Source organism: Centruroides vittatus, unplaced genomic scaffold (genome assembly GCF_030686945.1).
Source record: "Centruroides vittatus isolate TY-2023 unplaced genomic scaffold, ASM3068694v2 scaffold_752, whole genome shotgun sequence".
Taxonomy (NCBI): domain Eukaryota; kingdom Metazoa; phylum Arthropoda; class Arachnida; order Scorpiones; family Buthidae; genus Centruroides; species Centruroides vittatus.
The window spans coordinates 1,170,520-1,195,593 of record NW_027122716.1 but is presented as its reverse complement, the minus strand read 5'-3'; the positions used below and the strand labels follow the sequence as shown (position 1 = coordinate 1,195,593).

General features: G+C 29.3%; 2 protein-coding genes across 2 annotated transcripts in view; one reads left to right on the top strand and one right to left on the bottom strand.

Moving 5' to 3' along the window:
• The window catches only part of LOC136989662 (putative leucine-rich repeat-containing protein DDB_G0290503), a 103,445-nt gene extending 84,752 nt beyond the window's left edge, over window positions 1-18,693 (bottom strand). Inside the window, exons 1-5 of the mRNA XM_067287885.1 lie at window positions 18,652-18,693; window positions 15,770-15,862; window positions 12,690-12,759; window positions 10,278-10,468; window positions 4,309-4,479 (exon numbers count right to left, since the gene is read on the bottom strand). Coding sequence (XP_067143986.1) covers window positions 4,309-4,479; window positions 10,278-10,468; window positions 12,690-12,759; window positions 15,770-15,820 — 483 coding nt within the window. The 5' untranslated portion in view covers window positions 15,821-15,862; window positions 18,652-18,693. The remainder of the gene's footprint in view (window positions 1-4,308; window positions 4,480-10,277; window positions 10,469-12,689; window positions 12,760-15,769; window positions 15,863-18,651) is intronic.
• A 1,236-nt stretch (window positions 18,694-19,929) lies between these two features.
• On the top strand, window positions 19,930-21,765 carry LOC136989660 (uncharacterized). Its single transcript, XM_067287884.1, has one exon. It carries the CDS (start codon window positions 19,930-19,932, stop codon window positions 21,763-21,765), a length of 1,836 nt encoding a protein of 611 aa, XP_067143985.1.
• The last annotated feature ends 3,309 nt before the right edge of the window (window positions 21,766-25,074 follow it).

Genomic DNA, 25,074 nt, shown 5'->3' with positions numbered 1-25,074 from the left:
TATTTTTTTTAAATGGAACTTATTACTAAAAGGTGATTTTATTTGTTTTTGTTTGATTGGATCTCTTAAAATATTGTCCTAATAATTTATGTTATCAATTCTTCAAAATTTATTTCATAAATATTTACAATGACCTACTTTAATTTAAATTCAATATTAAGATGAAATTATTTTAATACTTTCAAGTTCATATGGTTATTTTCAGATTTGTTGTAGTAATTGTTTCAATTCAAATGAAATTATTACAAAGAATTGCTTTTAGCCCTTGGTATAATTAAATTAATTAAATATCTACTAATGTGGAGTAGATAATAATAAGGACTTATTGATTTTTAATGTACACCCCTTTTGATTTGTGGCTGTGCGCCATATGTATTTTGTAGTTATATGCATGTACAGTCAAACCTGTTTTTATGCAGGGGATAGGGACCGCATTAAAAAAAACGCATTAAAAAAAATTGCACGAAACTTCACGAATGGCTGTAAAAAATAGTTTTCGCAACACAATTAAAAAAATATTTTTTTTATGCGGTCAACAGGGACCGCATAAAAAAAGTCTCACATAGAAAATAACTCAAAGCCGTACGAAATAGAATTTATTGACAGCAGATGTCAGCACTTGACTGCATCGTCTGGTCTATCGTCTGTTTTACATATTTTTGTCCAGGTGGTGTTTTGTTGACTTAAAAAGTAAATTATTTCATTTTTTGCATATTCATGCAATAATATTACTATAATAAGTGCATTTATGCTATAATAAGTTTATTTAGCTATAATAAGTCAACGTGAGACATGACGAATCGCACGAGACTAGTCGCCAACTATACCGCACAAATAAAAAATCGCACAAAAAAACCGCATAAATTAAAAATTCGCATTAAAAAAATCGCACAAATAAAAATCGCACATAAAAAGAGCGCATAAAAACAGGTTTGACTGTATTTTATATTTTATTATTACAGTAGAGCATTGATTATCCAACTCAATTGGGAACTGAGGTTGGTCAGATAACTGAAAAAACAGATAACCGAAAAGTATGAAAAAATACATTATTAGTATAGTGTATTAGTATATTTGTATATCCCATGTAATAAGCATATTAGTATATCACTATTAACCTACTTCGCATTGAATTTTTATCAATGTTAAGCCTAACAAAATTTTTTAAAAATAATAATCATCGTTAAATTATTTCTTTATTTTGCACAAAATAAATACAGAAATAAAGAAAAAATAGAAAATTAAGTCTGGTTTAAATACTGGCCTCCTTTTCATGGTTGAGCCAGTGTTTCCAGCTAAAACACACAAAAATTTAACAAAAATATTATTAAAGTAGCCAAGACATAGCCAAATATTGTAGTTCCACATCACTAGCGGACATTTGAACTTGCCAACTAGAACGCGGTTGGTTAACCAATGTGACGGTTGATTGGGGGTCAGATAATCGATGCTCTACTGTATTTCTATTTCTCTTTTATAGCTTTCCTCTTTTGTTCTATTGTCTATCTTTTCTGGAATTTTCTTATTCAAACTTCATTTCCTTTTATGGGCATAGTGAACCTTGTGAAACAATAGAAGGGTATGTAGCCTGGAGGGCAATAGAGAGGGAGTGAAGACAGTTGGGGTTTGAGCCGTGGAAGAGACAGATACGAGTGTCAGCTATTCCAGTATGTTTTGGCACCATGCGGAATAGGCAAGGGATGTAAACTACCGAGGAGAGAGCTATTGAGAAGCCATCGGACGATCTAAGGAACAAAAACGTGAATATTAGAACCAAGTAATTAATACAAATACAGAACATTGGGTACCCATTTCTCTATTCTCTCAATCTGTCCTATCCTCTATCCTATTCTTTAGTAATATAATTAGTTATAGGTTTTAGTTTTAGATTATTTTACATTGTTGTATATGTGTTATACAACGTTGTCAGTGTTGAGATTTTTTCGCAAATCCTATAGATTTTGTCGCATGGTATGTTTCGATGGTTATCTGTATATACTATAATAATAGTACTAATAATTAATATTACAAGTGTTGTGTGTCAGAATCAAGACTGCCTGGCATCTGGTATATGAACCTGTGCATTATCTTAATAATACAATTAAAGTTTTCTTTGTTCATATACTATCTTTGGTTATTTGTGAAAAACCTTCATTTTAACAGTTTTATTAAATGAATTACATTGATACCTTAGTGCTTGTACTTATTATCATTAGTGTGATAAGTCCTTATTATCATGTAACCCACATTAGTAGATATTTAATTAATTCAATTCAAATCATTACAGTTTAAATTTAAAATCAAAATTGCTACAGCAATCATCTTGTTTTCAATTCTTTTTTTATCATTAAAATTATAATATATAGTTAATACAACCAAATTATAAATTATTGAAAAAAAATTATTTAATATCAAACTGCATTTTAAAACCAAAATTGTAGCTGAGTTTAATGTAATTACTGTAATTTGATTTTTAAACTAGACTGGATTGATATTAAAAAGTTCAAAGTATCAATAAAACATCTCTCTCTGATTTAAAGTTTTTGATTTTAGGTTATTTTTGCTTTGAATAAAATTTTATAGCTTGATCATTTTCACTGTATGTTATAATTATTCATATAATTGTTAAAAAATTAATAATTAAAAATAAATATCGATGGGTGATTCTAACTATTTGTTTATTTTTGGTTCAAATCAATTTGCAACTTCTAAAAATTAGTATATGAAATTAAAATTATTAATATAAATCATTATATTTTTTATTTTTGAATTTGTTTAAAATGTTGAATTTGTTGAATCATAATTAATATTTAGCTGATATTTTGGTGTTTATGTTTAAAGGCAAAGATCTTTATCAGAGTATACTTTCTAGAGATTTTCATTTCTAACAAAAATTTAATTGTGAAATAAACATGGATGAATCTAGAGTGAAGGTGATAGTCCCGATTGCCCTCTAACAGGAGATTCATTACTTTTTTAAAGTGATGTCACATTTTAATATTTTATCATTACTTTTCAATTTTAATTACATTTTTATGTTGTTTAAATTTATTCAATTTATTTTAAGTAATTATTTTAAAACTATAAAACTCCTAGATCCTCCTTTGGCAAGAAATATGGCATTATTTTTAAAATACACCTTGATATGTTTAAATCTTAATTTCCATGAGACAAATGAGACAAAAAATACAAAATTTTTATAATCATTCTTCATTCATATTTTAAATCCATATACAATATGTATAAACAGTGCTCAAATGACAACAAGTTCATAAAAATATGTTTGAATATGTACAGCAGCCAGAATTTCAAACCAATAAGTCAGTATATTGAAATTCAAGTTCGGCAATGATATCACCAGCCTAATGTTTTCAAAATTTTGCTTGCACATAAAACTAAATGACTCCTTTTAAAATTTGATAGATAAAAATATTACATCTGTAAATTAAAAAATTTAAGATATAATTTTCCTCTAATAAAATAACATTTTATATTTCTTGCTTGCATATCTGAATTCATTAATTTTGAAACAAATAAAAGAAATATAAAAAATCCTTGTCAATTCTAACTTGAATAGTTTGAAATCCCATTTGTTCGTAACTGTACTATTTGTCCCAGCCAAGGATATAGAGATAACATTTTTGAATGTCACCTTACCCATGAACTACCCTATTTTCTCTTTTCTCATAAAATATGGCTGGGTTTTGGGATTACAAGATTGGGTTATAAGTAGAAGATTAAGATATTTGTAGGATTCTAGGCAGCTAGATTTGAGCTACTTACTACTTTCTGGACCACTTCAAAAATAATTTGGACTATATTTTGAGGAATTCTGCTTTACTTTTTATAAAACCTATGAGACAACCTGTAAAGTTCTCACCGTACACTTGCTGTTTACCTGCAGTTTATTTATATTATTATTAATTATTAATTAATAAAAATAGTATTCTGTATTTGTAGCCATATTCCACTTTCTTAACAAATTACATCAATTACATGGCATTTGGCATATTGTACAGAAATGCAAATCTTAGATAATTTGAAACTTGATAATTCACCTCTTGAATTTTGAACTAACAAGGATTTCAATTATAACTGATATGTATATAAATTCATTATATTAAAATCCATCTAGAAGAAATTTGAACATTAGTTAATTATTATTAATTAAATTATTTATTATTAATCTAGTTTGAGAACTGAGAAATTTCAGAAAAAAATCTCTCATTTTTCAAACCAATTTATTTGTATTTTATAGATATTAGAAAATATATTTAGTTAAAACAAATTTTCAAAATTTGGTCTTACCTTCTCAATTTTAATTCTTTCTAAAAGCAAGACTGGTGACAAAACAACAGAGCTCTTTTGTAATGTTCTGCTTTCTAATCCTATACTCTCTTCATTCTTAGTCTTTTCCATTTGAAACAATGTACTTTCAGCTGAATTCAGCTCATATTGAGAATTATTTACTATTTCACCCTATTTATTTTAATTAAACAATTAATAAAATTAATTTTTTATTAAAAAATAAATATTATAATAATTTATGTTTTATAATTTTACTTTAAAATTTTAAGTTTATTAATGCATCAATATTACTTAAAAAATGACGATATAAAATCAAAATGATTTCTGATAGTTTTATGTTATTTTTTAATTTTCATAATAATATTACAGTTCATGTAGTTCTTCTAGCTTGTAAAGACCAGTTACACTAATATTGGTTTAAACAGCTTTAGTAATTGATTTATTATTTATTATTAAATATTCTAGTGAAAAGCAAATGATGACCATTGCAAATTGCCTCAGATACAAAGCATATTTTTCAAAGAAAGTTTTAGTAATGCAAAGATGGTTCAAAAGATTTTTTTTATAATGCAGTCATAAAACCAAAGGTTTAACAGTCAGATGACTGAGGCAATTAAGGCTTCATCCTATTGCTCTGAGAACCTGAAGTTGAATCTGGGTAAACACTTCACCAAAATATTTCATAGGCTGTCTATTCTGGATATGTTGGGTCTCATCTTCCTCCTCCTTTCCATTGCCATTGTTGGCTTGTCTAAACTCTTCACAGACATGAATAAAAGCTCTCAGTTCCCACAGGATGGGGAGAGGGGAAGAGAGGGAATGGAGTCAAAATTTTCAAATGTCTTAATAAATTTTTACTGGCATTCAAAATATTCTCCCTGAACAAGTATGCAGCATTGTAACTTGATGAGCCAACTATTAAAATTCTTACGTCATTCGATGGTTGTAGTCTACCATTATAAAAAACAACCACTCAAAAACTGGGTAAACTTGATACAAGGCTACAAAAAAACCAAATTACTAGCAAAAAACATAGTACTTTCCAATTTTTTCTGCTGGTTATATAGTTTTTGTAGCTTTGTACTACCATTATAAATTTATAACTTTCTTAATGTTGTGAATCCTTGAAAATGGCTTTCCAACAAGCTATTTTGATTGTTTCAAAAAATCTAAAAAGTCACATAGTAATCGAGAAAAACATTTCTGTAGTTTTTTCCTGTTGAAAGTATATCTTGGCTTTCAATATTTTGTGTGGACAAATTTTGTAAGAAACATCATAACTCTGAGGTTTCTGTTCTTGGCCACCATTCCTTGAATTCTTTAACAAGCTTAGATAAAATGTTGTTCATATAGCAGCTTCAAGTGGACGTTGTCTTAGGAATCATATCAATAGTCAACAGTCATTTTGAACTAAAAACAATTGTAAGCAATCTTTTTCAAGATTTGAAATGTTAAGAGTTTAAAGATTTTAAAGATGTAGTTCATAATTCTCTAGGAAGTTCATCTTTGGCAAACCAAATGCAGTTGTCAGCTTATCTGAGAGTTATATAATAATAAAACCAACTCACCCTCAGTAACATTAGTTGAAGTTACCTTGAATTATTCGGTTGAAATAAATAAATGTTTGCAAGATTTCACAATATTTCACCAAATTTGTTGTTTTTCCCTATGCAAACAACCTTCCAATACTGAAAGTTCAATCACTGATTGCTGCTTTGTACAAAACAAGGGAGATAAGTTCATGTTTAAACTTAACTGTTATGCAATGATGCAACACAAAAAACAGACCTTTTATATACAGATTAGATTCTTGTGAATACTGAATAATGATGATCAGTATTTCTACCTTTACATTTTGCATATTGCTGCAGTAAGAGACTTACCTTATTTGTCAATCAACTCTCATATTAAATTTAAAAGTCATATTATATGACTAAAAATTACCTAATTGAGTTTAACTGAAAAGAAATGGAATAAGACCCCCAAGGTTACTTAGTTCTCTTATTCAATTTTTGATTTCCTTAAATAGGTTTTATGCAATAAAGGACTCCCATAAAACAAACACACATTTTCCATTATTCTTTGCTAATTTATTAACATATTTCATAAATGGTACTAATTTTCAACATGGTGGTTTCCATGTGAAATGTATTCAGCTTTATATATGAAGGGGTTTTTTTTTATTAAAACAATATACATTCTTCTAACAGTGAGGATGAAATTAGAAGGAAATGGGAAACTAAAGAAATGAAAATGCTGTGTCATAATTCAAGTTTTTGGAAAAATAATGAAAGAAAGCATCAAAAACTTATAAAAACTTTATGTTGCTTGTGTCAGAAGGAAGGTTCCTAAAAAAGAAATTTAAGCAAATTACAGTTTGTTGTAAAAAGAAATGCTTCAATTTATTAAGAACTCCTGCTACATTCCAAAATCTATGAAAGATAAATGCCTGCTTAGAAGAGCAAGAGTGCAGGTTTCATGAAATTTTGAAACAGATAATAAATCAAAGCAAAACATAATATTGTCCCAAACACTCATATAAATGAACCAGCATAGAACAGTTTGCAAAACTAAACAATGAGAAATAAACTACGCATACTAGCTGTGAACCTCCAGGAGGCAAGAAGAAGTTGTGCCTCACTTTCTGGCAACAGGTCGTGGACCTGTCCACTGGTCAGGGGATGGCTAGGTTATGGTTTTATGAGCCTGAGGAGTCGGGACTCTTTTATTAGGCAAGTGGAGGGAGAGGGGGGTTGATGACAAGGCATAGGTGACAGACGAGTAATGACACCATTTAACAATAAAGAAAAAGATTTATTAAAATCAACAAAATAGACACCTACAATTCTAACTACGGGGAATTCCTACCTAGGTACCTAGCTCTCATATACACATAGGGAGCCAAGAGAGAGTTTACAGTAATCTATGATCATATCTCTTGGAAGATCTCTGAGGATAATTTCGGAGTTAAGGCACACTCATCTGGAGGTGTCCCAGTTCGGGCTTTAGGTATCCCCTGGCGGCACTAGAAAAAAATTCGTGACTGTGAGGATGAATAATCTGAGGCTCAGCAACATGTATGCTCGACTCTGCTAACCAACGACTCTCCCCCGAGGAAGGGAAAGAAGCGGCTTTTATAACTTTGCTGTGGGAAGATATATCACGAGACCAATTGTTGAAGATTAAAGTTGTTGTCGGGAATAAAACAATTGAAAGATTCAGACGGTAAGTGTAAACTTTACATCATTACTGCGTGAGAATGTTTTCTTTTCAATAGGAAGAGTTATAAAATTCCCACAAACTCTGTGGTTCGTTTCATGAGTCATTAGGGAAGATAATTTAGAAAAATGGATAAAATTCAGGATTTCACACTAGCTATTAGAAAGCAAACTGAAAATTATAGTTTGTGGGGACATGTTTTGTGAATGGAGCTCAAAAGAAAACAGCTCGGGAGATGACATGTAGATGGAATAATGTAATAGTACTAAAGAGTAATAAAACCACACATAGTTAGTTCTAAGTAAGCTGGGAGACAGCTAGAGATATGAATAATACAAATCAGTAGAACAATTGTCATAATAATGAATTAAGCCAATAGACATCTTTAATAACACAAAAATTTGGTGTGTCTTTCTTGTTCATAATTAAAGAAAAATATATAAAAGAAAAAGGCAACTTTGCTTTTATGAATACAGTTTTATGCTTTATGGAAAATGGAACCTAACTGAAAATAGTTTATTGAATAAATAAAAATCTTTTTGTTAATATATATAAATAGTAATAATAATAAACAACAGCTTCTTTATTCCTCTTAAAATAAATAAATTACAAGTTTTCATCAATTTCTGAAAAATTAATTTTTCACCTAGACACCTTTCTCCATTCAATGCTTCAATTAAAGAAAAAAATAGTTTTAAAAAAGTAATATTGTTTATTAATCAGTTATATTTGATAATATTTTACACCAATAAAAAATATTAACATTTGATTAAAAATAGAAAAACTGAATCAAATCTAATTGTTGGAACATGAAGCAATTCACGTTCATAAAATTTTTTCTATGTTATTTTTAACATTTATATCTAAGCATGTTCTAAAAACTGTTAGTAAATTAAAATGTTCTGGATATGAATGAACTCAATCTTGGTTAATTCAATTTTGAATTATGTACTTTTAATCAAATATTAGCTAATGTCTAAAAATAAATGCAATTTTTCTGAAAAGCATTGGTCAAATACTGGTATTCATTTATATTATAGTTTAATTTTTAAAACTAGTGTAGGGATTGCAAAAATGCATAAAAATGGTGAATAATTATAAAGTTCCAAAGTCAGGAAATTTCGAAGAGCAACTCGGGTCAGGAACAAGTGTTGGTGATGTAAACCAGATACGAAAGAAACTTTCCTAAAACTTATCTCAAAACAAACGCGACATGATAATGAACGACCGAGAGGATGTCAACCAAAAGAGAGGGAGCTTGGTCCAGGTGCTTGCGTATGAGTGTCAGAAACAAGAAACAAGAAACAAAGGGGGGTAAATGGCCACAGAGACGTCTGGCAGACCGCTTGGGGACAAATCATCAGAGAAAGGGCCATAACGGCAGAAAATACCAGCACGAACTTCAAAGGCTCTGTCAACACCTCTCGGAACTCTCCCGACCCATATCGATCTCAAGTTTCGCATAGAAACAAAGAAATGACCAATCGGGGTAAGGAAGAGGATGATCAGGACCAATCAAAAGGGTGAGATTTTGGGGGGAGAAATCTTATAAAACTCCCAAGTTGCAAGGTCAAGGAGTTCGCTCCTCCTTCGGTCATTCTTGGAAAAAGTGTGGTAGTTCTCCTCTGGACCAGTGTCACCTCACAGATGCCAGGACCTACGTTTGCCAGCTGACCACACCATCCAAGCCCCCCCCGTCCAGTGCAGCAGACCTTTGGTCATCCAAGCCCCAGGCATGCATCTTCAAAACACAGACTGCAGCTGACCACAGACAACCCAAAACCATTGTCACAAAGTTGATCTGGATCACATTGTGTAACAGTATTATGTAAGTTAACTTAGTTGTTAGAATAAACGGTTTTGTGTAAGAGACTTGTCATCTTTGTCTCCTACTGCCACCACCTACATACGATTTCAACCCTAGGTTTTCCTGACGCGTGATTAACTGTTTTCCCCTGGAAGTCAGCCACCTTACACTAATTACTGAAATTTCAGCTTAAATTTGATCAAAAACTTTGCCACAAAAGCTTTTGTAACTTTTCTTCACTTCTTATATTTCAACATTTATTGCAGAGGAACCATAATTATCTCAGACAAACTTGTAAGTAAATATACTACTAGTATTAAATACTACCTTGTTGTACAGGCGAATAAATTTTGTAATATATGTTATTGTTTTAAACTTTCTTTTATGAATTACAATATTCTCTTATATTTTATTTCACACAAGAACGTTTAACAATAACAACATATATTACAAAATTTATTTATTTCTCTTACTTTTTATCATATAACTTCAATACCCTTTATCATTTAACCATTCATAGTAAAATATAACTACAATAACATGCATTTATATTCTTAAAACTATTGTATTATTATTAGCTGTACAATAAATGATGTAAAATTGTTGTTCTTATATAATTAAATTCACTAAGGAATAAAAATAGGCTTCAAAATGATACCATAGACTTTTTTTATATTAGTAAATTTTAATTCAAAATTGCTGTGCCCATCTGTTTTAGCTAAGTTTTTCAGTTATCCAAGGTACATCAGTCCATATTACCTTGGATAATCAGAGTTCTGCTGTATATTAAAATTAAACTGTCTTGAAGTGTATGAACACAGTTTAATTTTCATATAATTCATATATATTGACGTGCATCTATAATAATTTTTTTCAAAATTTATTTTTGAAAGAATAAAATTAGAAAAAAATGTGATGGGTGTAAATACTTTTGTTTTCTTACCACATATGCTTCAGTAAAAATCTGAGCTATGTAAGAATGAATATTCAAATTTTCTTGAAAGTACAAGCTAACAGAATCATCATCTAATCCAGGCAAAGATGGAACATGAGGTGATGTTGCAGTACATAATAGCTGAATACATGAATGATTTAACTTTATCAGTAGTTTCTGGCAATGATTCTGTAAACCAACTGAAAGAGATCAATTTTTATTAGGAAAAATGAAATTAAATTATAAATTATTCTAAATGAAACTCTTTTAATATCTTTTAAGAATAAATGTATGTCTATTGAACTAAAATATTTCATTGGTATTATATCTCATTTGAATTCAAAATTCCTGGTTACAGAAGCAACCTTTGAGTAGTTAAAAACTTTTAATATGAATGATGTTTTCAGCTGTATAAACAGCTATCTTCAGGTCCCAAACTTTAAACAAAACTTAAAACACAGATTCTAGAATGCACGCATGCATGTGCAGTTATAAAATTAGTAATTGAACAATATCAAAATACAGTAGAGAGTCGTTAATCCGAATCAATTAGGGACTGGGGTTGTTTGGATTAGTGATTTGTTCGGATAACCAATTATGTACGAAAAAATATATTAACCTGTCCGACGTTCAAATTTTTCTTTGTTGCATGTCGCTTCGTGTTGAATTTTTCTCCATTGCGTGTCGCTTCGTGTTGAATTTTCGTTGATTTTAAGCCTAACAAAAATTTTTATAATAATAATCGAGGCTATTGTATCATTAAAAATTATTTCTTTATTTTGTACAAGCAAAATAAATATATTAAAGAATATAAAAACATGAAAATTATACTTTAGAAGTAAATCTAGTATCAAAAACGTTCGATTCAGCACGACACAGTCCGACTGAAAATCGTTCGGATAACCGGCGATTCAGATTACCGGGGTTCGGATTAACGACTCTACTGTAATTAAGAAATTACAACTAACAATAATTAGACTGTAATTTTCAGATTCCAGACCTGTAAGGAGATGAAGTCAATTGTTATCTTATGTTTTGAGCAAAATGAGCATTATTATTATTTTCTTTTTGGGGATGTTTTATTATGTTTTAAGGATAGAAATTCTCAAAATCCCAAAAATGAGCTAAATTCAAAATTAAAAATAAACATTTATTTGCATATGTGATGATCCCATAACCTCAGAAATATGTAAACAGGCTAGTGTAAGCCAGATAAAACATGTGACACCCATTCAATAGTAAGGTGTAGTTCCCAAAAGCAACCTTGAGTGTGCGTGAAGGCCAAATTAGACCAAATTGCCTGATATTATTTTTGGTGACAGCTAAGTGTTAATTATATAATTCTAAGATTGAATATTTTTATACAAATTTTGATTGTTATAAATCTTTGGTATTTCATAATTTTCTTTTCTATCCTCAAAAACAGAATTTCCTGACAAAAAGCCCAAATCACTTAAACTGGTCCTCTGTTGTTAAATTCTTAAATCTGTTGTTTATGTTTTGCATTCAGTAATTTCAATGAACTATAGAGCAATGTCAGTGGGAGCATAAGCTTCCAGAAGAACCACCCAGGCCAGTAAGGTTTATGGAAAGAAATAAAGCAAAGAGTGATCCAAAAGCAGCATGTGACCCAGAATGAATGGCTGCTTAACAGTCTCTCTTCCAATATCAGGGTATTTTTGCACAGATGTCATATATTATACAAATGTCTCAAAACATTAGGGTTTCACAACAGCATATATATCTACTCTATATATTAAACACATGTCACAGTCAAGAAATTGTTAAACACAGATACATACACAAAAAGCATGTAAAAAAATTTGTTTTCTGTAGTTACTGCCTTAACTTTGTTGCAGCATAGCACTAAACACTGGTACATATGCTGTATAGGATGACTCTGACATTAAACATGTCTTTTTAATGTCAGAGTCAATAAAACCAGAATTTTCACTAATTATAGCCTTACTTATTTGCCATGCTTAATGTTATCAGCCAAATATCATCATCACTATAACTGAATCAAAGTAATTAAAATTAATGGATTCTACTATATACTATAATAATTTTCCTTTTGGTATGATGTCAATTTCTCAAAAACATGTTCAAAATTTGTATCATACTGAGATCAAACTAAAAAATATAGCATAAAATTCACTTAAACAATGTGTTAATATATAACGCAAAAAGAAAGATTCTACTCTATAACAACTTGGAAATTTTCAAGAATGTAGATTAACCTTCAGAAAATTTAGTAACAGATTTATGTTTACTACAATTAAGTGATAATCATTTATAGACAAGATATTCTAGAAATATTTTATATAAGTTATATTAAGTTTTTAATAAATTACATTTTAAAATTATTTTGTACAAAATACCTATTAAAGCTAGGTACTTATTAAACTACTAAGTAAATACCTATTAAGCTACATTCTGATACACTTTCATAATTTAAAATAATCGTTTCCCAAAGACTTTCCTCCTCTATCTGAAAAAAACTTTTATAAATATATCATTTATAAAAATGCATATATAACTTAATATGAAATATAATAAAATTTTAAGTATCAAAATTATTATATAAATAAAAAAAAATTATATATAAAGTTCACCTATATCTACTTTAAAGTAATCAATCAAAATAGATTTTGAATATTTCTGCTGTTCTTTTTTTGTTTGACAAATATCAAAGATCTTTCCAATAAATTCTCTTCTTACAAACTTTAAAAATAATTTATTTCATTTTTTTATTTTTTGTTTTACAATAATTTATTATTATAAACAAAATGCATTGAATAATTAATTTATCATCATTTTAATCTGTCCTACAACTAGAAGCATTTACAAATCATAATCATGGTACCAAGGTTTATGCAGTGTCTTTTAGATTCATAAATAACTGCTTCTTATGGAAACCAAAACCTTTATTTTACAAAAAAGTATTTTCAGCCCATCTTCAGGTTTTTATTACAACTATTATACAAACTTCTCTATATTTTACTATATTCCATATATTTTATTTCTTTATATTCTATTCTAGGTACACACTGCTCAATAGCAAGGTGGAAACTTCAGCTATTTATATGAGCTTAATTCACATTAGGCATAGGAAGTACAAAAGACACTACTAACACTATTGCATTTATTCTGACAGGAGGGTAGCTTTACACAGGATTGTGAAGTCTGATAGCTGCTTAAAACTCATCCATCTCATACACCACATCCTCAGACACTTAGACAACAACATTAGAGTAGATTTCCAATGAGTCCAGGATCATGCGGGGGTATATCTACTTGTTTGGCAAGAGTCAGCAGACTCGGCAATGAGACCACTGACGGTCTTGCCAAACAAGCTGCAAAGTCTTCAGTCACTAGTACTTTCAGTTTCACTCCTACCTTGTATCCTGTACTTCAATAATCATGTCAAGAAGCAAATCTTCATTCTCTGGCAAGACAGCTGGGACCATGACACCACTGGTAGGCTCACCTAAACTTTCATCCCCAAGGTTGACACTACTGCCACTTTTACCCTAGTTACACCCTCACTCAGCTACTTACAAGACATGGCAACTTTAAGCAATACTTGCATAGATTTAACCTTGGAGACAATCCACAATGCGACTTTGGTATTCAGGAAGACCAAACACTTTACTTAGTTTTTTGCTGCAATAGGTACAATCACATTAGGGATAGTTTAATGAGAGCTGCTATTCTTGAAGGGTACAACTGGCCTGCAACCCGCACCAACTCATTCACATGCATACAATGTTCCATCATCTACTCACATTCATATACATTAGTGGGGCTGTTGAGAGCACTCACTCTAGGGGCACGGATGGCAATTAGCTTTCCCTTGCTATGTTTCAACTGTCGGTATATAGCTGCCTTTCAACTTTGTATTTTAATTCTTATTTTCCATCTTCTTTTCAGTCTAAATTTAGTTAGTTTAAGTTAGTCCTAACTGTAAATTAGATTAGGGACTGTTAGGTTATGATAAGTTAGGTTAAATTAGATTAGAGTTTGTTAGCTTTAGTCGTCTGGTTAGGTTTGTCCTAGATTATGGTAGGTTAGTTTAGTTAGTGAGTAAGTTAATGTTTAAAAAAAATAAAATAAATACACAAATAAAATAATAAATAAAATAAAAAAAGAATTTGGGGTCTTGCCCGTTTGTCTTGTCTAGTTTGTCATTGTGTTCATTTGTTTTTTGTGCTGTTGTCTAGCTGTTACGTAGTATTAAGATTCGTGCTTGCATTCGGTTTTATTAGTATTAAGTAGATAAAAGTCTTCCTAGTAACAGCCACTTGGCACTAACCACTTAGCTATTTGTGATGGCACTCAATTATTGGTGTTTGCTACATTAAGGTTTTCTTTTAGACCCTTTGTGGGGACTATGGCCTTGCAGCATAAAAACTGCACACCAACATCAAACAGAAGTACAGTAGCCATACATACACTGTTCAGAAGGATTCTACCTTTCTCTACTGTCTCTCCTCCTTCCCCTCCCTTTTCCCTTACCCTCTTTCTGCCAGCTAAACACCTCGTGTACGGCCAATGTCTTTCGTATATGTATGTATGTATATTATATATATTGTATCTTCTTGATATTCTCTATATATGCCTTTTAAAACATATTACCTTAATACATTTTAGAAGGCAATTTAGGAAAAGGAGACCATAATAAACTTCATAAAAGATTTTGTTATATTTTATTATATGTAAAATATAAAGAAGCTTGTATAATACTTTTAATAAAACCCGAAGACAGCCCAGATAGGACTGAAAACATTTTTTTCAGTAAAATACAGGTTTGATTTCCATAAGAAGCAGTTATTTATGAATCAAAGATTTATATATTTTTTCTGAATAAATTAATAAAGTATAATTATATAATTAGTTTGTATTTTTCTAATTTAATCAATAATCACTCAATCAAAACATAAATAAATCTGTTTACTAACTTAAAATCATTAATAATACAACATGTTCAAAACAAAATCTCTCAATATACACATATTTCAAATTTTATTTATTTTACAAAATATCCTTATAATGCATTTTATAAATTAAAAATAAATAAGCTTTCTTCTTGTAAATTTATTTATTTTTTAAATACATAAAAACTAAAATGGAATCATTCATTTTAGTTTTTATATACTTAAAATATTATGTAATTTGCCTTTACAATGTAATGCAATACAATAAACAAAACATTAAAAATATTATAATTTTAAAATCACAAAATAGCGATTAAAAATTATATATTTTTAAAAACCTTTTTTTAAAAATATATAATTTTTTTTAGTTTAAAGAAATTTTTCTATTGAAAAACAATGTTATTTCTTTATGATTATTTTGCTTATTAGTCTAGAATGACTAAGTATTATAAATAAATTAATATTTCCAGTTATATTCCCTCTTATAAATGTAAATATTTTCTACTTGGAATAAGAATTTTATTTAGAAGACAAAGCATACAACTACACTATGTATTTACTTACCTGTTCCTCAGATATCTCTGCACAATAAAATGATAAACATTTACTATCCATATTAAAATCTACCCATAGTTCTGAACCACGAGGTTTCTTAACCTGAAATAATAAGTAACTAACTCTCAGATCAAATAATGCATATTATCCTTCAACTAATAATTTAATTAATTTCAAATGTATGATCAACATCAATTTCACTCAATTAATAATTATACTAAATAATTCACACACTGATATCTTAAATATACTAATACTAAAAATATTGGATTAATTTAATTCAAAAATTAAAAAATAAAAATATAAAATTTAAAATATTACCTTAAAATGTTTTTAAATTTCATCAAAAAGTATTGTGTGAATTTTTTAAATATAAAACAACACATGAAAAAGTGTTGTTATGAATGTTTCTAGTTTTGAATTCAAATTCAAAAATAGAAACATTCAAAATTCTAATACATCAGAGACACAAGGAACACTAACACAAGAAAAAAAAATTTTTCCAGAACTCTTCCCAAAGAAGGTCATAGACATGGACTGAAAACATTTGTAATAACTTTCAAAATAAGTGCAAAGCATAAATAAGGTTGGTACTTTTATTTATTTATTCTATTTTTGTAAAATATCATATATACATTTTTGTTCTTTAATACACCTAATAGTGTGAGCAAGCTGATTAAGAGGGGGGAATTAGTTAATTCCATATCAGGAATGGTCTAGGGTCAGTTTGCATGTGGGTGGTGGTGATGGAGACATTGAATACACATGCCTTTACAATTAACACGATTTATTTATACGTAAAAGTGGCTTACAATGTTTCTTGGAATACACCAGTTTTTGAACACAGGTTATCTACACGAGAGTTCCTTCTGGTGGGATGAGAATACGTTGACAATATGGTATTGGCGTCTTGGTTTCTCTCGAATGGTGTTGTGGCATTGACTGTAGTCCCAAGGCAAGTATGAAGAGATGTTCGTCAGGTTGATAAAAGTGGATTAGAGACCAGTCAAGCACTGGGGACGTGTAATACATAAAGGAAAGAGCAAAACAAAGATGGTTTTGCTGTCTCCATAAGATGACACGTGATTTACTAATTGCAAATTGGGAGAGAGACTGTGTCTCTGACACTGTCTAAGTTGACACTTGGTGTCTTGATTATCTGAGTGCTTTGACTAATCAAATGCTTTGCATCCTTGAAGATCAGGGATTATTATTTCAATCTCCATTCCCAATCAACCATTCCGATTGGTTGATTTTTCCCATCCACTCTTTCTGAATGATCCTTCCTTCATTGCTAAGCATAACAGGACCCTGACTTGAATCACGAGAGAGGTTGAACTTGGAGCTGAATTCGATCTCCCAACCAGTGATGATCAATCTTGGGACTGCATTCTTTCTACAATTTACAACTCGGCATTGCATTTTAACAAGCAGAATTCTGTGTCTAACATTTCTTTTTCTAAAACAAATAAAAATTTCACAAATTTGGTGACAGTTAGGACCCGTCTGGAACCTCACAATAGCATGACCTATGCACTTCAGTCTGACAAAAATGTTATGATCTAATGATGTATAAAAATAAACTGATTGAATGATGCAATACTTGAAAACCTTACTTGAACTAATAAATTACTTTTTGTCAACTCTCTTTCGTCCTTTTATCTCATTTGCTCACATTAATGATAATTTTTTTTATTTTATTTTATTAAATTTTTAAATCATGTCAAAGTTTTTTTTTTGACTATGTTATTTCAAAATCGTGTAAAAAAAATGTTAGGTGTAATTGTTCTTTGCATCCCATTTGGTTTCTATGACAGCTTTATTGTTGTTCAGTGGGAATGTTGTGTTGTTCTATGTGATGATATATTTTGTTTGCAATACATGAAGTATTTTGTAGAATGTTGGAAGGCATGCAATTTTTCTGTATTGTGTAATCTTTGATAATTGTCATTTCTAGGTTTCATGTAAGTAATGCTCTGTGTAAGAAATTTTGGCATGTCTTTTGGATTGTTGATTGTGTGTGTGAAATGTTTGTCTAGTTCCTGGTGCAGAGATGTAAACTTTTTGTGAATGTTGTCTGGTGTCTTCCAACTGTGTTCTTTGTACTACATTTTGGATGTCATATATGTTTATATACAAGGCATAATTGGAGTCTCATGCATATTTTCTTGTTAATTTTTGATCTGGCACTCGGTTTTTGTGTGTGATTGAATTGGACTGAATAGCAGACCAGTAGTCTGTATGTTATTTTTCTGTTGGTGTGCCACTGTGCAATGAATGTGCAGTGTTTTGGCATGTAGATTCTGTATAAAAGTGCCTCATTTTGTAAATAATTTATTTTGTTGTTTTTTGTAGCATTTAGGCTTTGTATTATTTCAGTCTTTGCAACTTAGTGTTAGTTTTTGTTTGAAAGTGTCAATGTATTTCTGTATGTGCATATTGTGTTTTTCACATTGTGTGTGTTAGTTTTCATCACAGTTGTGATGGATATTATTGTATATTAGTAGTGTATTCATACTGAAGGTGGGCCTCAAAAACTTTTCTGCAAACTTTAGTCTCCTGCTTGCACAGTCTCTTTTTTTTATTGAAAAAGAGACTGTGCAAGCATGCTGAAATAATCCAAAATACATTCAGGATAATGGCTAGGCACACTAGACATAATACACAGTTAAATCTTCAAGCATTTTTATGATATAAAAAAGCAATCACAGATGTAATTTTTTGGTGATAGTTCTTTTTTGGCCATTAAAACTATCTTTTGAAAGAGTGATTTTTGTGTTAATGAAATTTTTAATTTAATCTTCATAACTGCATTTCTTCTAATTAAATAAATAAATTCCAATTTATCACTAATTATTCTCAATATTTAATATTAAAGATATACTACTCACCTCTATGTTACCAAGAATAATTGAATTAGCAATGACAGAATAAACCCTATACAAATAATTTTGAAATTTAAATTCTGCATAAATATAAAATAAACAAAAAATTTAACTGTAAACAAAATCTCATATTTTATTATTCTAATATAAAAATAAGAATGATAATGAATAATAACTAAGAATAAACAAAATCTTGATTTCTAATTATAATATTGAACTAATAACCATCAGATAATATCAAATTATGAAAGAAAGAAAATATATATTATAAGAAGCTATAAATTAAAATATATTTTAACAAAGTTTGAAAACATTTCATTTTCTATTCCTAAAAAAAAAAAATTTAAATGTTTTGATTCTTAAGAATACATACATATTCTAAAAATCAAAATACTTTAAATTATGATTGATTTAAACTGAAATTTGATGACTCTATGTAAAGTATAAATTATGAAAAACCTATTTGAAATAACATGCAAATTTAAATTAATAAAATATTTCAAATTTCAGTACACAATCCTCTATATACCAATTCAATACAAAGGAATCTGTTCTATTTTAAATTTTTGGGTATTTATATTTCATTTAATTTAATTTTAAAACTGATAACAATAGCCATAAATAAATAATCAATCATGTAAAAAAAATGTTATGCTGTGTGATATACTGTATCACTGTACATATTTTGTCTTGTAATTGTATTTTTACTTGTTCAACAATTGCAATGCAGATGCCCAGTAATCCCACACTTCCCTTCAATCTTTCCCTCCCTACTTACTATCACTTCCTCTTCTAATTTCAATTTCATCACTACTAATTTCTTAGAGGTAAAGTCTGTGCACATACAGACAACCTCTCTACTCTTTTAATGTAATGTAATGTAGGTGAGACTGTTTGATTATTTAATTTTGATTTACTAAAATGTTACTTTCAATGTTATCAAATATAACAGTAAAAGTGCTCAGCAAGTAAACCACTATAATACAACACCTTAATTTTGCTGAGAATTAGATATTTTAATCACAAACGCTTTCAACCTGATTAACAGGCCATCTTCAGGTCTACAAAAAACGATAATGGAACAGAAACGTTCCATGTATAGAATATAAATATTTAAATCAAAATTTTTAGAACAAAAATTTAAAAAATATACAATAGAGACGGAATAAAATATAAAATTAAAATATACAAGAGAATAAATAAAAATAAACTAAAAAATATAATATACATAATAAATCTTCCCATAACTGATTCTAGCATGAGTTTTCAGTGAATTTTTTAATCATGTATTTCCACGCCGACGACAGGCTCTCAGCATCTCTCGCATTCAAACATCCTTTCCGTAAAGAATTCTTTAGATGGAAGACTGTCATCAGTAACCGCCCAAAGAAAAAAGCAACTAATATTAGCAATAGAGACATATGGCTTACGAAGGAGTGGTTAAGAACGAATGATCTAGTGTTGACCAAAGCGGACAAAACTAAACATTTGGTTGTCATGAAGAGGCATACATATAACAGGGAATTACATACTTACATCAGGAAGACTGAATGTGAAGTGGTTGACGACAAAATGATTGGATCTCTGGACAGAAGGGTCAAAAAGATGGAACGCTCAAGTCTCGCGGCCGTTTTGCCTTTTCTGAAGAAATGTCACAACCCAAATTCAGGAGCTCCAAGATTGTTTGCGTTTGCTAAGACGCACAAAACTGGAAATGAATTAAGACCAGTAGTAGAGAAATGTAGGGGGCCCACCTTTATCTTAGAAAAAAGGCTACATGAATATTTATCCTCACAGATAGAAGACGATAGACTGGTGGCAAAAGACCCTCTTGTCGTAGTGAAAGAAATGCAAAATATTTCGTTAATGGAGGACGAAGTTGCGACCATTTTAGATTATGAAAGTATGTATCCTTCAGTAAGGATTGAGTCATGTGTGAAGGCATTATTGGATTTCATGTACAACAACAACCCTCAGTTGCTTAGTTACACCCAAGACCTAGAAGAACTCGCTAGCCTGGTATGTTATCAATCTTGTTTTACATTTTGTGGTCGAATTTACAGGCAGAAAAGAGGGGTTCCGATGGGAAGTCCCCTCTCTGGAATTCTTTGCGAGTTGGTAGTTAGAAGGTTGGAAAGAGAAGCTCTACAAAATTTTAAGGAAGATATCATACATTTCATCAGATATGTGGATGACGTTTTTATATTATGGAGAAACAGTAGCAGGATACATGAATTTTTGAATAAAATCAATAATAACAAAGATGGTCTTAGATTAAAGTTAGAGCAAAAAAGTTCCATGAGTGTGCACTTCTTAGACATTAATATAAAGTTCATGGGAGATCATTTGTCCACAAGCGTATATGTTAAACCTACTCACACCCCGCTATATATACCAGCACAGTCCATGGATCCATATCGATATAAAATGGCTGCGTTTCAAACTTTGATAAGAAGAGCCTATTTGTATTGTGATAGAATCGGTGACAGAAATAAAGAAATTGAAAGAATATTGCAAGTAGCTCAGACCCTAGGCTACAAGAAAAGCACCATGGTAGGATTACTCAAAAAATATGAAAAGAACAATGAGAAACAAGGATTAAATACGGATCACAATAGACGCTTGAAGTTTACATATAACAGTAATTTGAGCAGTATTATGAAAGAAGTGGCTAATAAGAAACAAGCAAGAATGATTTTAAAAAGAGCCCCAAATTTATATAAGATATTGAGAAATGATAAGGATAGAATAAAGACAGAAGAGAAACCAGGGGTCTATAAAGTTCCTTATGAAAACATCCAGCTAGATGTTAAGAAAGACTACATCGGCGTCACCAACAGGAGCTTAGGGGTAAGGCTAAAAGAACATCGGTATAACGTAAAAAAAGGATCCAATACCACGGTTTTGTCACAAATGTCGCAAGTCCAAGGTTCGATAGTAAAATGGGACGAGGCAACGATTATAAAACCGGTATCTTCCCCCACTTTATCAATGACAGCGGAGAAGATTGAAATATATAGGAGTAGGCTACGGGAAGGATGTTTGAATGCGAGAGATGCTGAGAGCCTGTCGTCGGCGTGGAAATACATGATTAAAAAATTCACTGAAAACTCATGCTAGAATCAGTTATGGGAAGATTTATTATGTATATTATATTTTTTAGTTTATTTTTATTTATTCTCTTGTATATTTTAATTTTATATTTTATTCCGTCTCTATTGTATATTTTTTAAATTTTTGTTCTAAAAATTTTGATTTAAATATTTATATTCTATACATGGAACGTTTCTGTTCCATTATCGTTTTTTGTAGACCTGAAGATGGCCTGTTAATCAGGTTGAAAGCGTTTGTGATTAAAATATCTAATTCTCAGCAAAATTAAGGTGTTGTATTATAGTTATCAAATATGTTACCCCTCCTCCTGAAAATTAATTTATGTACAAAGTATTTAAATTAAATTAAGTTTAAGTTTAAAATTAATTTGCATTTGTAAAATTAAAAAAAACTTTAATTTGTTACATTTTAAATTTACTTGCCTCCTGTTATCACCCTGATTTTCATTAAGTAGTATAAGAAATTTTCTACAATCCTAAAAATAAAAATTGTTAATCAAATATAAAAGTAACATTAATTTTAAAATTATTAATAGATGAATGTAAATTTTAAAATTTCATTATTTTGCTTGTATGTGTGTGTTGTGTGTGTGTGTGTGTGTGTGTGTGTGTGTGTGTGTGTAGTCATTAATAAATATGTTAAATTTAAAGGTCAAATCATTTTTAAATTCTATACAAAAATATTTAAACTGCTAATCAAAATATCCAAAATGGTTCAATAAAGTTTTAATATGATTTTAATTTTAACATTTGCCCAAGCACTAGATATCTCTGTTAATAATTTCATAAAAAAGGACCAGAAAAGCTAATTCAGAGAGCCTACATTTTCCCTATTTGGAAAATACCAGGGGAAAAAAATTAAACAACATTGGTATATTGTAAGAAAATTACTAAATAACAAATATGAAACATCAAACATGTCTGAAAACTACACACAGATAACAGAAGCAACTATTCAATAATTGCTTCTGTTATTGCAAAATAAATTTTTACTTTATGCATCTTTATATATACTTGTTTTGACATATTTTACAAAAAGGTTAAAAATTTCTCTTAAATGATGGAAGTAATTCTTAGCAGAGCATTCTGTAACAAAACAACTTAAACTAATATATTTTAGAAGACAATAATTATAATTCAAAGAAACATTAAAAATAAATGAGAAATAATATAAATAAGATGTTTTTGTTGTAAAAGTCAAAGAATCTGTTAGAAATCAATTAATGTCAAAATCAGTGATTTAATGTAGGTATATTGAATGTTATTTGAATTATGTAACTGTCCCTGAGCAACAGGGCTTTTCCCTTTTGCTAATACAGACTGATAATTAATAATAATTAATATAATAAGATTTTTTAAACACTTCTAAATAATTTTTTAAATATTCATATATCATTAGCTTTATGCTGCAATAGATAAAGCAAATTACCAGTATTTGGATGAAAGACACCAATTAAATGGTAACAAACCATCAATTAGTCAATTTTATCAAGTTGCACTTCATCATTTAGATCACATGTTCTTAACAATTATCTTATTAATTTACTATTCCCAAAAGGAAAAAAACTAAATGTGAAGTTAAATGAATGTTTTCAATGGCAGATTGACCTGTAGACAATGACATTACACAATTGTTTGCTAAAATGAACTTTATGATTATTTCAAAGAAATCTGTATACTTTTGTAAATTTTTCCATGGAATTTGGTCATAGAGAAGTATATAAATAAAAAAACATTTTTGAAGAAACATTAAAGAGGAAAGACAAAATTCAATGACATTGTGAATCCAAACACACATCTGCACACAGATGAAAGTGCAACAAACAAACAAAATTTCCATTTTATATACAAGATTTAATTAAATTTTTAGAGTATTTTCAGATAGAATAATGCTTTTAAAATTTAAGAGTAAAAAGATATTTGTTTTCATCTTGAAGAGTTTGCTAAAAATTAATTTTATATAGCTTTAGTGATTACAGTAACAGAAAATAAATGTACTGTAGAATAAAAAAAATAACTCAATACAATTGTTGTTACTTCTGTTTTTGAAAATGAATAATATAGATATATCAGAATCTAGCTATTTAGTAATTATAGCTTTGAAGTTAGATAATAAAAGATAAATATACGTTTCTGAATTATCAGTTGAAATATTAATTTTGTAAGTTTAATTCATTAAATGAATCATTTGCTGTTTAATCTTTAGAAATTAATTGTAAACTCAGATTTCATCCCTATATAAAATATATTATTTTTTATAACACACTAATAATGAAATTTCTGTGATATAACTACTTATGCAGTTCAATATATCTTAAATAATACTATAAGCTAAACCATCTATTCTTTAAATTAATATGGTTTCATAAAAAAAATTCTATTGGTATATTCAAACTTTAACTCCCATACTCTCAGTACATTCTATATTTCTATAAGCCAAAGAAGTTTTGAAGGAATTTGTAAGAATTGTAAGAATTCTGAATTATCAGAATTCAAAATTTTACAATCTCAAAACTTTGTTTCTTCCACTTCAGGTTTTCAAGAGTCTATTGTATAAAAAACATTATTTTAAAAATTGTTATAAGTTATAACCCAAATATAAGTCTCCCTTGCCTTTCGCAGTCCAACTTTTTTTGTCAGGATTAGGTCACCTAAGACAATCAGGGGTAACACCCCTTATAAAATAAAATCTTTGATTCCATTGTTGATACTCAAATATTAACTATTTTAAGTGTATTTTATATTATATATATATATTTTAAAAAATTATTTAATTATAAACTTTATTAACATACCACTTCAAACTGCAGTAAATTAAATGACATAAATACAGAATATATGTTTTTATTTGGAAACCATTCTTTTGCCCAATTATTTCTGTTAGATGCATCAGTACATCTAAAAATACATTCCAAGATAACAGCTTGTGCTTCAAAATCTAGACAAACAAAAAGAAGACATAATAATTTTTTAAAAAATAATCTAATATAAATATCTTTGCTAATACTAAAAAAATCCAGTAATGAGTTGCTTAACATTCCTGGCAACATTTGGTGGTGCCATCTGTTGTTATATTTTATTAAAAACTTTTTATATTTTTAACTATTATGAAATGGCAAAAAACTTAATTTTGAGTGTAAAGATGGGTTTTATAAAAAATTGTAAATGCTAATAACAAGTAAAATCATCATTAAGTTTGACCTTACTCAAGGTGTGACACCTTGATGATTCCCTTTATCTCCCCACCCCCTCAACCTTTAATCACCAAAATTCAATAGCATCAATCCCTCAAATAAACAAACTTCTATGCAAAATT

Bases quoted from the DNA above. Each gene is read 5' to 3' on its own strand.
- LOC136989660 (XM_067287884.1), top strand. From the start codon at position 19,930: ATGTATTTCCACGCCGACGACAGGCTCTCAGCATCTCTCGCATTCAAA.